This window comes from Antechinus flavipes, chromosome 3 (assembly GCF_016432865.1).
Source record: "Antechinus flavipes isolate AdamAnt ecotype Samford, QLD, Australia chromosome 3, AdamAnt_v2, whole genome shotgun sequence".
NCBI classification, from domain to species: Eukaryota; Metazoa; Chordata; class Mammalia; order Dasyuromorphia; family Dasyuridae; genus Antechinus; species Antechinus flavipes.
Genome location: NC_067400.1, coordinates 615,714,106 through 615,729,152, shown reverse-complemented (window position 1 = coordinate 615,729,152; position 15,047 = coordinate 615,714,106). Strand labels below are relative to the sequence as shown.

The 15,047-nt window shown below is 63.1% G+C and overlaps 1 protein-coding gene across 1 annotated transcript; it reads right to left on the bottom strand.

Moving 5' to 3' along the window:
• Positions 1 to 479: 479 nt before the first annotated feature.
• PRKD2 (protein kinase D2) lies at positions 480 to 14,102 on the bottom strand. Its single transcript, XM_051989309.1, has 18 exons — positions 13,237 to 14,102; positions 10,535 to 10,673; positions 10,097 to 10,228; positions 8,496 to 8,650; positions 8,084 to 8,306; positions 6,667 to 6,744; positions 6,429 to 6,582; positions 5,430 to 5,547; positions 5,259 to 5,336; positions 4,538 to 4,799; positions 4,375 to 4,427; positions 4,133 to 4,205; positions 3,173 to 3,279; positions 2,893 to 3,054; positions 2,467 to 2,565; positions 1,689 to 1,956; positions 1,084 to 1,169; positions 480 to 961 (listed from the first exon to the last, which is right to left on the bottom strand). The coding sequence occupies exons 1-18, from the start codon at positions 13,486 to 13,488 to the stop codon at positions 719 to 721; spliced, it is 2,682 nt and encodes an 893-aa protein (XP_051845269.1). The 5' UTR covers positions 13,489 to 14,102; the 3' UTR covers positions 480 to 718.
• Positions 14,103 to 15,047: the final 945 nt, after the last annotated feature.

Sequence of the window (15,047 nt, the reverse complement as noted above, 5' to 3'; positions counted from 1 at the left end):
CAGCTCTGACATCCCCTCTTTGTTCTAAGCTCCTTCCCAGCTCGATATTCCGTATTCTAAGGGCCCTCCCAGCTCAACACTCCCTGTTCTAAGCTCCCCCCCAGCTCTGACAGTCCCTGTTCTAGGACCCTTCTTTCTCCTGATCTTTGGGAGCTCTGTTAGAATTCAGAAACGTGCTCTGGGCTTTATAGCGTCTCTTCCTTCCCCCTGCCCAGGACTTCACAGGCGCATAGAAAGCAGAAGTCCCACTCCCCCGCCTGCCCGAGAAGGAAGCTGGTGCAGACGGCCGGCCACTTCTGTGGGACACCACGTCCTGCCCCCTTCCCGTCCTGCTGGAGCGTCCATCCGGAGCCCCGGGGTTCCTGTGCTGGGGGACTGAGACCCCCGGAAGTTCCTCTCAGACCCTCGCAGAGTCACCCTCTAAGAGAAGCACTCGGGGTCGGGGGACAGTCAGACAGAGCCACAGACAAGGGGCAGGCTCAGACAAGGTCCCTTTACTGTTCCAGGGGAGTTTGCTCAAGGGAGAGGCGTGGAGAGGCGGGGCGGGGCATGCACAGCCCGAGCTGTTCCTGGTCATCCCTCAGCCCACCCTCGGCCCTCCTCCCCCTCCAGCTGTAAGGCAAGGGGGCTGCAGGTGGGTAGGGCAGGCGGGTCCATGAGAGAAGGGGCAGCCTTCCTGGCGTCGGAGGCGTTGGGAGGTCCCGGTTGCCAAGCAGCCTCAGAGGACGCTGACCCGCTCGGCCAGGCCCTGCATCTCGTGGTCCGGGGACGGGAAGGTCTGGGCGACCCTCCCCCCGCCCCCGGGCTCCCCGCCCCCTCCTGTCCCGCGCAGGTGGGCCGGGTAAGGCAGCGTGTGCTCGGCTGCGAACTGCTCCCAGCGGGCGTCGTCACTCTCGTGGGTGATGTGCCGCTCCCCCATCTTGCCCTCGAGCTCCCGCAGGTCCAGCCACGTCTGGTAGTCCTGGGAGGGGAGGGGTTAAGCAGGGAGGGGACGGGCCGCCAGCCCCACGGCCAATGGGATCCGGACGCTCCCGCCCCTAATGCCCGCCCGGCCAATGGGAGAGGGGCCCCGCCCCCGCTCACCTGCAGCCAGGGGTGGCTCAGGGACTTGTCCACACTGTAGCGCTTCCGCATCTTCACCTGGAGCAGGTTGTTGATCAGGTCTATGGCTGTGGGGGCGGGAAAAGGCTGTGGGGGGCCAGTCCGGCCACTCTAGGAGAGCCCCCCGGAGAGTTCTCCCTCCCTGGCCCAGCCACGCCCTCCTCCAGGCGGGGAAATGGGCGCGTCCAATTCGTCCCTCATCCCCTCCTGCACGCACTTCCTCCCCTCCTTTAGCTACCTGGCGGCGTTCCCAAAATGCCCCTTCAGTGCACCGACGGGGCGTGCCTCCCCCCAGGGGTCTGGCCGGGGCCGCGCGGAGCATGAGCGAGCTCTCCCCGAGGCGGCGCCCTCGCTCTCCCCGGCTGCACCTCCGGGGTTTCCCGGGGACTCTGGTTCAGCCAGACTTGCCCAAGAGGGGAGGGGGGAGGGGGGCTTTTAACTACATTGCGTCAGAACCATCGCGGGGGAGGGGGGGGGCGAGATGCCGAAGCCTGATACCAAGGCCTCCCGTGCGAGGCTCAGAGCTGAGCGTTACCCCCCGGGCTCTGCCCAGCGCGGGGACCTCCCGCTCCTGCCCCCGGGGCTACCTCCGGCCGAGATGTGGCTCCAGGGGCTGGCGGGGTACATGAAGGCCGCGTTCTGGATCTGGTCGTTAATGTCCTCGTCCTCGTTAAAGGGGAAGGTCCCGCTGAGGCTGACGTACATGATCACCCCCACGGACCACATGTCCAGGGAGCGGTTGTAGCCCTGATTCAGCAGCACCTCGGGCGCCAGATAGGCAGGGGTCCCCACGACGGAGCGGCGGAAAGACTTCTCCCCAATTATCCGGGCAAATCCGAAGTCACACAGCTTCACCTGGGGCGGGGAGAGGGCCTGAAACACGGCCTAAGCCGCGCGCATCTTACTGCGGCTCAAAGAGGGGAACTAGCCGAGGGAGAGCTGGCCAGCCTTGGAGTGCTCCGTCCCCTCGGGAAAGCCTCAGCACTGGTGCTTGGGGGGAAGGGCCGGGCATCTAAATCCCTCAACAGGGGGCGTCCAGCCTGGCCCCTCGGCCGGGTCTCCGGAGACCACGCCTTCCTCCTGGACGACCCCTCCGGACACCGCTCCCAGGCACAGGTCCCCCTCTCGCTTGAGGATCAGTGATCCCGGCTCCTGGACAAGGCCGCACTCCCCATCCCGGAGATCCCCCAGACCGTTCTCTCCCCTCCTGGCCCATCCATCCCCTAACAGGCGGAGTCTCCCCCTCTCAGAATGTAGATTTCCAAGAGCAGAACTCTTGTATGGGCACCGCCTGCGCACCAGGACGTGCTTGGTACACAGTAGGTACTTAATAAATGCCCAAGAAGGGGCTCCCCAAGAGCTGACCTGGGGGAAGGGGTCTGCTGAGGCCAAAAGCACATTCTCTGGCTTCAGGTCACAGTGAACGATGTTCTTGAAGTGCAGGTGTCTCAGGGCCACCAGGATCTGGGGGACGGGGAGACAATCAAACAGGGAGCCAGGGAAGAGAGCCCGCCTCTCCTCCAGTCCCCTGGCCTAGGGGAGAAGGACCGGACTGGGAAGAAGGGGAGGGGGACAGAATGGAGAGGAGAGGGGGACAATGGAGGGGAGTGGAAAATAGGATGAAGAGGGGAAGGGAGAAAGACTTAGGAGGGAGGGGAACAGGAGAGGAGGATTATAGAGGGGGGCTAGGATGGAGAGGAGAAGGGGAGGGACAGAATTAAGGATGGAAGGAGAGAAAATAAAGGGAAGGAGGGGGCACAGGCAGGGAGCCCGAGGGCCCCAGGCTGTCACCTGGGTGATAAGGAACTTGGTGAGCCTCTCGGGCAGCCGGCCCTTCTCACTGGACAGGATCATCTCCAGCATGTCCCCATGAAGCTTCTCCATCACCACAAACACCTTCTCCGGGGTCTCAAACATACACTCCAGGTTCACGATTCCCGGGTGCCGGAGACTCTGCCAGAGCCGGAGGGGAGGGTTCAGGCCCGCCGGCCGCCGGGCCTCCCCTGACCCTCTCCCCCCTCGGCCGGCCGGGCAGGGACGGGGATTCTCGCCCGCTGCCCGGGGCGCTCACCTGCAGGATGGCCACCTCGTTGCGGAGCTGGCTCTCCTGCTTGGTGGGGAAGCGCAGCTTGTCGATCACCTTCACAGCCACGTCCCTGCCCGTCTTCCTGTGCTTCCCTGCGGACGGCAGGCGCGGGGTCAGACAGAGGCCCTCATCCCGACCCCCAGAGGGGGCACCAGGCGGGACCCTGGGGCTCACACTAACTCGCCCTGAGACTCAGCTTCCTCCTCTGCAAAATGGGGGTAACAATGACCTCGCCCTACTTGCCCTTCCAGGATCGTGTTGCTGCTGTTCAGTCATTTCTCTCTCTGTGACCCCATCTGGGTTTTCTTGGCAGAGATACCCGAGCGGGTGGCCATTTCCTTCCCCAGCCCATTTTATAGACGGGGAAGCTGAGGCAGTCAGAGTTAGGTGATTGGCCCAGGGTCACACGGCTAGCAGGGTCTGAGGGCAGTTCTGCATTCAGCCTTTCCTGACCCCAGGACCAGCGCTCCAGCCACTGCACCACCCATACCTGCCTATCGACTTCCCTGCTCTTTATCACCTTACAAACCTGCCTGGGAGCACCAACCAGCACTGTCGGAGGCAGAGCTCGAACCCAGGACCGCCATAATCTGCAGCCAGGGTGGGAGGGGCCCCCTCCCAGCAGATAGCAGGCATACAGGGCACTGGTCAGTCGAGGAAAGCGGCCAGCTGCCCCAAGACTTTGGGGACACCCCGCAGAGGAGACCCCGATAAGCATTTGGGGGCACTTTGAGGTTTGCCAATTAATTCAGCCCGTGCAAGCTGTGCGGCTTTATCCCCATTTTATAGATGAGGAAGGTGAGGGTCAGGTGCACTGTGAGGAGCTGAGCGGGACCTCCAAGTCGGGTCTTCCTAACGCCAAGGCTGAGCGCCACCTAGTGGTCTCACGAGGGGCTCCGGGGGCCAGACGGCAGGTCTCCCTCCCTGCGGCCCATGGGATTTTACCTCCGTAGACTACTCCAAACTGCCCAGAGCCCAGCACCTCATCCGGGAAGATCTGGTAGACGGTGGCGATGTCCTGGGGGAGGCAGAGCGGTCAGGGAGGAGGGGGAGCTTTGGGGGCCGGGGGAGCAGGGCGGACGGGAGGGGACCGAGGGATGGTGGGAGAGAGGGGGAGGGGTCACAGGAGGGGCGGCCGGAGGAAGGTGCAGGGGGACTTTCGGGGGGAAGCGGGGGCTGAGTCTCACCACGTTTTCCTGGATCTGGCTGTTGGACACAGAAATGCTCACGGAGGCCTGCCCTGCAGAGAAGGAAGGCAGAGATCAGGAAGGTGGCCCGGACCCCCGGCCCGTGCCAGAGCGCCCCTCGCCCACCCAAACTCGCTGGGCATCGGGGCAGCCCGTGACTCACTGTGGGGGGCGTGGCCGGGAGTGCTGGGAGCGTCCTGCAGGATGACGGGCATCAGGGCCTGGCGGATGGCCGTCTCCCAGCCCCGCGCGGTCTCGGCCCCCTGCCCGCCACCGGGGCCGCCAGGAGCCAGGACGGGCGTCTCGCCAACGAAGTAGGTGGTGTTTGCAGTGACGATCTCAAAGCAGTGTGGGTTGGTGCCCGGGGGCACCAGGGAGAAGTTCTGGGCCGGCTCCACAGCCAAGATCTCAGAGAGGGGGATCTCCTGGCGGAAGGCGGGAGAACACAGGTCAAGATGCCTCCCAGGCCGGTGAGAAGTTGGGTTCTGGTTCCAGAGCCCTCGGTGCCCAAGTGCCCCCGTCATCAGCCATGCCAGGGGGCGCCCCCGGGTCCAAACCCGCTCTTACACCGAGGCGGGGTCAGGCTCGGGGAGTGGGGGCGGGGAAGGGGGGTCAGGCTTGGGGAGTGAGCACGGGAAAGGGGGGGTCAGGCTCGGGGGGTGGGGGCGGGGAAGGGGGGTCAGGCTCGGGAAGTGGGGGCGGGGAAGGGGGGTCAGGCTCGGGGAGTGGGGGCGGGGAAGGGGGGTCAGGCTCGGGGAGTGGGGGCGGGGAAGGGGGGTCAGGCTTGGGAATGGGGGCGGGAAAGGGGGGGTCAGGCTCGGGGAGTGGGGGCGGGGAAGGGGGGTCAGGCTCAGGGAGTGGGCGCGGGGAAGGGCCAGCCGTACCTTGTAGTATCGGTTGGTTGTGTTGTTCTGGAAGAGGGTCAGGCACTTGCAGTCCAGGCGCCAGTAGTGACGCTTCCTCTGGAAGGAGGGGCACAGCGGTCAGGCCGGAGGACCTGGGAAAAGGCAGTGGTGGCCGCCAGCCCCCCACCCTCGGGGCCCGAGGCCACTCACCAGCGTGTCCTTGTTGCTGTAGTGGACAACCCAGCCCTCCCGCAGGGTCGTGCTGGACTTCCGGGTGGTGTGTCTCACAGACTGGACAACGCGCATCAGGGGGATGTAGCCGAGGGAACTGGGGGGCAGCGGGGAGGGGGAGACAGTGAGTCACGAGGGAGCAGTTAAAAGTCAGTCACGGACCCGTCCGAGGCCGGAAAGAGCCGGCGTCCAGGAGGCCGGGAAGGCGGGCAGACAGTTATTGGGGGACCTGTCGAGTGCTTCGGTCATTATAGAAAACGGTTTGGAACGGGGCTTAAAAGGGGAAGGGCAAAATTATTAGTCCCGTGACCCAGAATTCCTGCTTCTAGGCAGGGGCCTCCCGGCAGAAAGCGAGCTTCCCAGGACTCAGGTACTCGGGACAGCAAAAAGTAGGGAACAACTTCGATTTCCGCCCGCGGGGGGAGTGACCAGAGCTTCTGAGGAGGCCGTTTCTGCACAAAAGAGCCAGGATAAGGTCGATAAAAAGGAAGCTTAATGCTGCGCAAGGCCCCTGGGCCTGGAGACGGGAAAACCCAAATTCAAATCCGGCCTCAGACTTCCCAGCTGTGGGAGCCTGGGCAAGTCACTGCACCCGGTCTGCCTCAGTTTCCTGCTCTGCAAAATGGGCCGGAGAAGGACATGGCCAATCACCGGGGTCTCTGCCGAGAAAACCCCCCAGGGGGTCACGGAGAGTCAGACACAATCGGACCCGCCTCCCCTCTTTGCAGAAGTAGGGGCCGCAGGGGCCCCGAAAGTTAGTTTGGATGGACTGTTCCTTCCTAACCTCACAGACACAGGGCGGCTTTTGGGGGCCGAGATGGGGGACAACAAAAACTTGTCACTCGGAAAATAAAAGAACCCGGCCTCAGAGCCAGAAGGGACCCAGGAGCAGAGGGTGGCGGGGTCTAGTGGGTAAACAGCGGCCCCGAGCAGAGGGGTTCACCAGCTAAAAGCGGGGCCCGGCTTGAGCGTCCACACCTCTGCGCCTTGCCGGCTTCTCCCTCCTCCTCCTCGCTGGCTCTCAGGGCGTTCTCTGCGTGGGAGCCGGGGATGACGCCCCCGTCATCGCACTCGTCCATCAGGGAACTCTTGTCGGAGTCCCCAAAGTCGCTCGCCTCCTCCATGGGCACATCTGTGGGATGGCACGGGAGGGACCCCTGAGGCGCCTCCGCCCCGTCGGCCCGGCCCTCCCCACCCTCCATGCCCCCCGACTCACCGCCGTTGAGGAGCGCCTCTCCCAGGCAGTCGTTGGGGACTCGGGTGGCACAGCGCTTGTGACAGTTAAATTTGCAATCTGTGGGAGGGGAGGGTTAATGGAAAGGCTCCTCAGCCCCCCTCCAATGCCCCCAGCCATCCCCACCACCTACAGGAGCTGAGGAAACATCCATTTCGGCAACTTCCCCTCCCCGTTACCCCCAAACCCCACAACTAGTCTGGAGACCCCTCCAACCAGCACTAAGAATCCCTGCCCTGGAGCAGACATCTGAGAACGCCACTGATGGGCCATCGGACCCCCAAACTTCAATGTGGCTCCCGCCATCAGCTCTGTAACAGCAGCATCCTGAGCCATCCGGAACCAGACTCGAGAACAGTCCTGCCTTTAGAAGTCGGACGCCCCCAGACCCCGAGCTCTCACAAGGGTCCCCTAATCCCAAGGGTTCTCTGGAAGAAAACCTAGCACTCAGGGAGGCGGGCGTCCTGCTGCGCCACTCCGTTCTGGGATCGACACTCCGGGACGCTGACTTTGCCAAAGTGTGTCCCCCTGGTTTCGGGGGTTCGGGCTCTCCGCTCATTCATTTAAAATTCTAACATTCTGAAATCTTGTGACAAGAGGCCCTTTAAGTCTCATGTTGTAGGCAGCCATGCCCAAGAGCCTAAGCTAAGTCTAATATTCTAGCGGCCTCTTTCTAGGATTCTCTATTCAAAGCCTAATGTTTTAGGTATCTTTTTATGCTTCTGTTCTAGGGGTCTGGTTCTATGGTTCTCTATTCTAGGTGTCTGATTCCAAAGTTCTCTACTATAAATCTTATATTCTAGGTGTCTGGTTCTATGGTTCTCTATTCTAAGTGTCTGATTCCAAGGTTTTCTGTTATAAATCTGACATTCTAAGGGTCTGTTTCTATGGTTCTCTATTCTAGGTGTCTGATTCCAAGGTTCTCTGTTATAAATCTGACATTCTAGAGATCTGTTTTTATGGTTCTCTATTCTAGGTGTCTGATTCCAAAGTTCTCTACTATAAATCTCACATTTTAGGAGTCTGGTTCTAGTGTTTGACTCCAAGGTTCCGTTATAAATCTGACATTCTAGGGGTCTGTTTCTATGGTTCTCTATTCTAGTGTCTGATTCCAAAGTTCTCTGTTATAAATCTGACATTCTAGGTTTCTGTTTCTATGGTTCTTTATTCTAGATGTCTGATTCCAAGGTTCTCTGTTATAAATCTGGGGTCTGTTTCTGAGGTTCTCTGTTCCAAGTCTAATGTTCTAAGTGCCTGGTTCCAAGGTTCTGTGTTCTAAATGTCTGGTTCCCAGGACTTCTAATCTAACATTTTGGGTATCTCTTCCTAAGCTTCTGAGTTTCTTTGCTTCCCTGGGGAATCCACGACCCTTGTTCCCCTCCGAACTCTACCTACTGACCTTTGCATTGGAGGCCTTGTCGGAAGAGACCCTTCAAGAGCTTCTTGCAGGCCTGGCAGACAGTAGGCCGAGTGTAACTGTGGATGAGGAAGGTGTGGGGGACCTTGACCTTGGAGAGCAGCAGCTTGTCCAGCTCAATGGGGCGGCCCATGTAGGATGTGGAGGAGGAGGAAGAGGAAGATGAGGGCAGGCGGCGGGAGAACGCCTCAGTTGAGCTGCGGCTCTGTCCAGACAGGAAGGAAGTCACAGTCCCCTTTCCAATGCCCGAGGGCTCCGCGGCCCCCGGACTGAAGTCCGGTTATTTTGGGGAGTCGGAGGGAACACTGGGAGAGGGAAGAACCCAGGGCCCAAAGCCTGGCTCCTCGGTCCCGGGGCCCCGCCCGCTGCTCCCACCCCACAGCAGGGCCCTCACCAGCTCATCAGGCGTGCACGGCAGAGACTCGGAGGTGCCCAGCCGAAGAGAGTGCCCGCTGGCCAGCGAGGTGGAGGAGAGGCGGCGCTTCCGGGCCCCGCTACAGTTGTTGGGGATGCTGAAGGCACAGCGTTTGTGGTAATTCAGCCCACAGCCTGCAGGGGCGAGGTGGGGGAGGAACATCATTGGGGGGACCAGGGGGAAGGAACATCATCGGGGACCAGGGGGAAGGAACATCATCGGGGACCAGGGGGAAGGAACATCATCGGGGACCAGGGGGGAGGAACATCATCGGGGACGAGAGGGGAGGAACATCATCGGGGACGAGGGGGGAGGAACATCATCGGGGACCAGGGGGAAGGAACATCATCGGGGACGAGGGGGGAGGAACATCATCGGGGACGAGGGGGGAGGAACATCATCGGGGACGAGGGGGGAGGAACATCATCGGGGACCAGGGGGGAGGAACATCATCGGGGACCAGGGGGAAGGAACATCATCGGGGACCAGGGGGAAGGAACATCATCGGGGACCAAGGGGGAGGAACATCATCGGGGACGAGAGGGGAGGAACATCATCGGGGACGAGGGGGGAGGAACATCATCGGGGACGAGGGGGGAGGAACATCATCGGGGACAGGGGGGAGGAACATCATCGGGGACGAGGGGGGAGGAACATCATCGGGGACGAGGGGGGAGGAACATCATCGGGGACCAAGGGGGAGGAACATCATCGGGGACCAGGGGGGAGGAACATCATCGGGGACGAGGGGAGAGGAACATCATCGGGGACCAGGGGGGAGGAACATCATCGGGGACGAGGGGGAAGGCACATCATCGGGGACCAGGGGGAAGGAACATCATCGGGGACCGGGGGGAGGAACATCATCGGGGACCAGGGGGGAGGAACATCATCGGGGACCAGGGGGGAGGAACATCATCGGGGACGAGGGGGGAGGAACATCATCCCAGGACATGTCCAGATCCTGCTCCTGTAAAGAACCCGGCCATCCCGGACCTGCCTCCCCCTCCACACACTCAGCGCCCCTTCTGAACATTGGTCCTCAGCCGCTCATCCAATCACCTGCCCAGCCCGGATGTTGTCCAGGAAGTTTCCCCACACCTGCGCTCAGCCTAGCGCCCTTCCACCTGGCTCAATCCTTCCTAGAACGCCTCCGGGATTCCCCCACGTGACCTCGGCCCTCCTCACTGAGCCCCCCTCTCCGCCCCCAGGGCGCCTCATCTCTCAGAAGCCCCCCCGCTGGAGGCCCCTCTCTCTGCCTGTCACGGAGCCACGTGTCCCACTCGGAGGTGACCCAGCCCGGCCTTCTCCTCCCCTCCCAGGGTCCCCCATTCTGCCCCCCTGGTCCCCCCTGCGACTTTCTGACTGGCACAAGCAGCACCAAAGTCCCTCAGGGTTTTTCAGAAGCCGTGAGGGGGACAGTGGGGGGGCCCTCGCGTCTCGGGCCCGGGACGTCTCCGTGCCTCCTGCCCCTGGGCCTGCTGCCTTCCCTCTGCCTGCGCTTCTCAGAACAGAGAGTGGCCCAGCCCCCAGGGCAGCCTGCCCTCCTTCCCCGCCCTGGGCCCGCCTCCCCGGCTCACCGTCGCACTTGAGTCCCTGGCGCACCAGGCCGAACAGCATCTCCCCACAGTGGTCGCAGAAAGCGGGCGCCCGGTAGGAGTGGACCGTGAGGGCGTGGGGCCGGATCTGGAAGTCCTCGAAGGTAGCAGAAGCTGGGGGGGCCAGTGAGTCATGGTTAGAGCTCGGGAGGAGGGGACAGGATGGGGGGCCCAGCCCAGCGGCCGGTTTCCTTCCTTTCCTTCTGATGGGCGAGAGAGACCCCAAGGAAGGATCTCGGGGGGCCCTGGCAGCCCAGCGGCCCCCCCGCCCTTATTCCTCACCCCTGATGCGCTCTATGACCGGGGCAACGGTCTTTGCCTCAGTTTCCCCTTTTGTCAAACGGAGGAGAGATCGAAAGGGTCCTTCCCATTCCGACCTTCTGAGGTCCTGGCTCCCCCTGGCGGCCCCCAGCCCCTTACCGGACAGCACCACCTCCACCAGGTCTCCCTCCTGGATGTCCCCAGCAGAGCGGACCAGCTGCAGCAGGTTGGCCGAGGTGGGGTCGTGCTTGAAGAGCAGGATCTTGTCATAGAGCCCATAGAAGCCGCACTCGGGGAACTGGGGGAGGGAATCTCCGGGTCATCTCCCAGGGCCGCCCCTCGGAAACACGAGGACCCCCGGACCTCTGCCCCTCCCTCCCTTCTGCACCCCAACACGCAGACCAGGTGTTCTGGGCCGAGAACCCGCAATGGGCAGGGTCAATGCCGCGCGGATGGGAGGGGGAGCGGGACACCTGGGGTCTGCTCTGGGTTCTGGGCCGGGCAGGAAAGCCTAGTGATCCCAACCCGACCCTCTCCCCCACCCCATTTCCTTCCGGATTCTATTGTTCTCCAAACACCTGGCCTGAAGCCCAGCCGTGGGGGGGAGAGGGGGGATGACAGCAACATGCGGAGGAACCGGACCCGGAGCCAAGGCCTGCGTGCGTGGGGGGGGGGGGGGGGGGGTTCTGGGCTCTGACTTAAAAGGGAAGAGAGGACTAAGTGCCCCCCAGGGCCCCGGGGTCCCTGCACACATCGCTGTCCCGGATCGGCCTCCACCCACAGCCCACAGGCGGGGGGAGGGGGTCAGGAAGTGAAACCGGCTAGAAACAGAAAATGAAACCAAAGCAGGTAGAGCATGGGGAGGTAAACACACCTGGACTGGAGAGGGGCTGGCACCTGTCTCCCAGCCCGACACCCCCTGTCCCAAGGCCCTCCCAGCCCCGACACCCCCTGTCCCAAGGCCCTCCCAGCCCCGACACCCCCTGTTCTAAGCTCCCTCCCAGCCCCGACACCCCCTGTCCCAAGGCCCTCCCAGCCCCGACACCCCCTGTTCTAAGGGTCCTTCCCAGCCCCGACATCCCCTGGGCTAAGCCCCCTCTCCCCCCCCCCCCCCAGGTAGGACACTCAGATATTCTCTGTCTACGACACCAAAATCAGGATGCCCTGAACTCCCAACATGCTCCCCCACTGCAGGGAATACCCTGGTCTGCCTCCCTGCTCCCTCTCCAACCCCCCTCTCCACTCTGGGGCAGTTACCTGAGTGAGCTCGCCTGTTTTGGGGAGGCAGAGTTCAGCTGGCAGGGAGGGAGCACACAAGCACACGCTCACTGACACTCACGCACACACACTGACACTGACACAGTCACTCTCAGTCACACTCACTCACACACACACTGACACTGACACACACACTGACACTGACACACACACACTCCCTGACACACTCATTCATTCTCATGCTCACTGACACATTCACTCACACACTCACCGACACAGTCACTCTCACACTCACTCACTGACACACTCACTCTCACACTCACTGACAGTCACTCTCAGTCACACACACTGACACACTCACACTCACACTCAATGACACACTCACTCACATTCACTGACAGTCACTCTCGATATTAATACTGACACACTCACACACTCACTGATACTCACTCACTGACAGTCACACTCACACTCACTGACAGTCACTCACACACAGACACTGACACAGTTACTCTCAGTCACACTGACACACTCACTGACACTGACAGTCACACTCACTGACAGTCACACACTCACATTCACTCTCACTGACACACTCACGACACACTCACACTCACTGACATACTCACTGACACTGACAGTCACTCTCAGTCACACTCACTGACACAATGACACACTCACTGACACTGACAGTCACTCTCACACTCACACTGACACACACACAGACACTGACACAGTTACTCTCAGTCACACTGACACACTCACTGACACTGACAGTCACTCACACTCACTGACAGTCACACACTCACATTCACTCTCACGCTCACTGACACACTCACTGACACACTCACTGACACTGACAGTCACTCACGCTCACTGACACACTCACGACACACACTCACTGACACACTCACTGACACTGACACTCTCAGTCACACTCACTGACACAATGACACACTCACTGACACTGACAGTCACTCTCACACTCACACTGACACACACACTGACACTGACAGTCACTCTCAGTCACACTCACTGACACACTCACTGACACTGAGTCACTCACACTCACACTCACTGACAGTCATTCACACACTCACATTCACTCATGCTCACTGACACACTCACGACACACACTCACTGACACACTCACTGACATTCACTCACACTCTCTGACACACACGCCCACTGACACACTCACACACTCACTGACACACACTCCCTGACACACTGACACACTCACTGACATTCACTCACACTCACTGACACACACTCCCTGACACACTCACACTCCCTGACACTCTCACACTCGCTCACTCCGGACCGCACCTCCCCAGGCCCCCAGAGCCCTCCCTCCCTGGGACCCAGCGCCAGCTCGCAGCCTGCACGCCGCCGAGGGGAGCCCCAGCGGGTCAGCGCCCTCTCCACCCCTGGGCCGGCGGCCCCCTCCCCCCACGAGGGCACTTGGCCGGGGCCCCCAGCCCCCCCAGCTCCCTCCCCAGGACTCGCCTGCGAGGCCCCCCCGCGGGCCCTGGGGCTCCCTCCGCCTCCGGGCTGGAAGCCCCGCGCTGCCCCGGGCCCCCAGCGGGGGGTGGCGGCGCCACTTCTCCGGCCCGGGCCCCCTCCCTTCCCCAGCCCCGCACCTTCTGGTCCACGATGGAGCACGCCAGCTGCTTAACGTGGGCCAGGTCCGAGGCGGCGGGCAGCAGCACGAACTCGCGGGTGAGTCCGATCTGAATGTGGAAGGAGACCCCGCCGGAGCCCGGGGCCAGCAGCAGGAGGGGCTGCGGCTGCGGCTGCGACAGCTCGGCTCCCGCGTGGGCTGGCGGCGGCGACCCCGGCCCCGGAGACTGCGGGAGCCCCGCGGGAGGGGAGGAGGCGGCGGGGGAGGCCATTGGGGGGATGACGGAGTGGCGCCCGGCCGCCTCACGCCCACATCCACTTGCGATCGGGGGAAGGGGTCGCGAGGATCAGGGAGGTGCACCCTCGAGTAGGATTCTCCGCGCCCGGGGGCTCAGCCGGCTCGGAAGAAGAGGGATGGGGCACGGGAAGGGAGACCCCAGGTCGGAAAGGTGCGGACACCCCCGCGGGGCCCCCACGCGGGCGGAGCGGAGCGGACTCTGGGGGCCCTGGGGAAGTTTGGGGGGCGCGGGGGTTACCGGGCGGGCTCGGGTTCGGCGGGCCGGGGTCGCGGTCGCGACGGGAGGGCGGGCGGGGGTCTTCGGACTCCTTTCCCGCCCCCGCCCCCCGCGCTCAGAACTTTGTAACTCGGCGGCGGCGGCGGCGGCCCAGGAGGAAGTGTCCTGACCGACGGCAAGAGCAGCCAATCAGCGTGGCCTGGGGTGACGTCAGCGTGCTGAAGGGGGGGCCCGGTTTGGGGCCCGGTTTGGGGCCCGGGGACCCCGCTGCCCCCAAAGCCCCGGCTGGTTCTCCGGGGGCGCGCCGGCCTGCGAGGGCACGGGCAATCCTCTCCCCGGGTCCGGAGAGGGAGGCTGGGGGCCCCCGGGCCGACTCCTCCCCCACATCCTGACCACGCCCCGCCGAGGTCCCGGAAACAAACTTTCCCCAGCGCTGCGCGGAGCCCACACGCGTGGGGCCCCGGCCGGCCCAGCAGAGACCCCCTGTGGCCCGGAGGAGGCTGCCCCGGGGGCGTGGGCAGGATGCCCGTGGAGCCCTAACTGGACACCTCCCCCACCCAAGGGGTCCTGAGCCCCGAGACCGGAGCTCCAGGGAGGAGCGGGCGGGATTTGGGGGGCCGCAGCGGGAGGTGGCCCGGATGACCGCCCCCAGCCGGTCGAGCGCCCGACTTCAGACGGCAGCCCAGGACTTGAGAGACGGAAGGCGTTTCGCCACCGAGAAAGCGCCTGGGCTCCCCCTTTTCCCCTGCCCCCCCAGGAAGCGGCCTTTCCTCCCCGAGGCGGGGGGCTCCTAGTGGCCGCTCCTTCCTTCCTGACGTTTCCCACTAGAAAGTCGGCGAGGCCCGCGGTGGGGGCAGAGAAAGTGGGAAAGGGCTGCTGGGGGAGGGGCTCCTCGGCTCTGGAGGTAGTGGCTGTTTATGCCACATCCGGGCGGCCCGGGGAAGGAAGTCTTAAAGGCTTCGGTCTGAAACCCTGGCCAGCACGTGGGGGGGAGGGGGCTCTGTGGCCCCGCGGAGGTCCTCCAGCCAAGGGGGCCCCGCCTCCGCGAGCTCCTGCGGACAGGCTCCGCCCCCGGGGGGGGTAACACTGCAGCGGCCGTCCTGGACCACTCCCGGCCCGATCTGTTTATCTGCACAAGGAGGGACCAGATGGTGCCCGAGATCCCCGTGGGCCCCCCCAGCGGTGTGAGCTGCCCCAGGCCAGGAGAGGGGGTCCTTTGGGCCTTGGAGCACAGGCTCAGTGTGGGCAAGCTAATGAGAAGCGACTGCTCCCCGACTTTAGGAAGAGAACCGGTGGCTGGGCGGGCTGCGCAGCGT

Excerpts from the sequence above, each read along its gene's own strand:
- PRKD2 (XM_051989309.1), bottom strand. The coding sequence starts at position 13,488 with ATGGCCTCCCCCGCCGCCTCCTCCCCTCCCGCGGGGCTCCCGCAGTCT. Across the intron at positions 5,548-6,428 it reads GAAGCCGGCAAGGCGCAGAG|TTCCCTCGGCTACATCCCCC; the intron begins GTGTGGACGCTC and ends GCTGCCCCCCAG. Across the intron at positions 1,170-1,688 it reads GAGCCACATCTCGGCCGGAG|CCATAGACCTGATCAACAAC; the intron begins GTAGCCCCGGGG and ends CCGCCCCCACAG.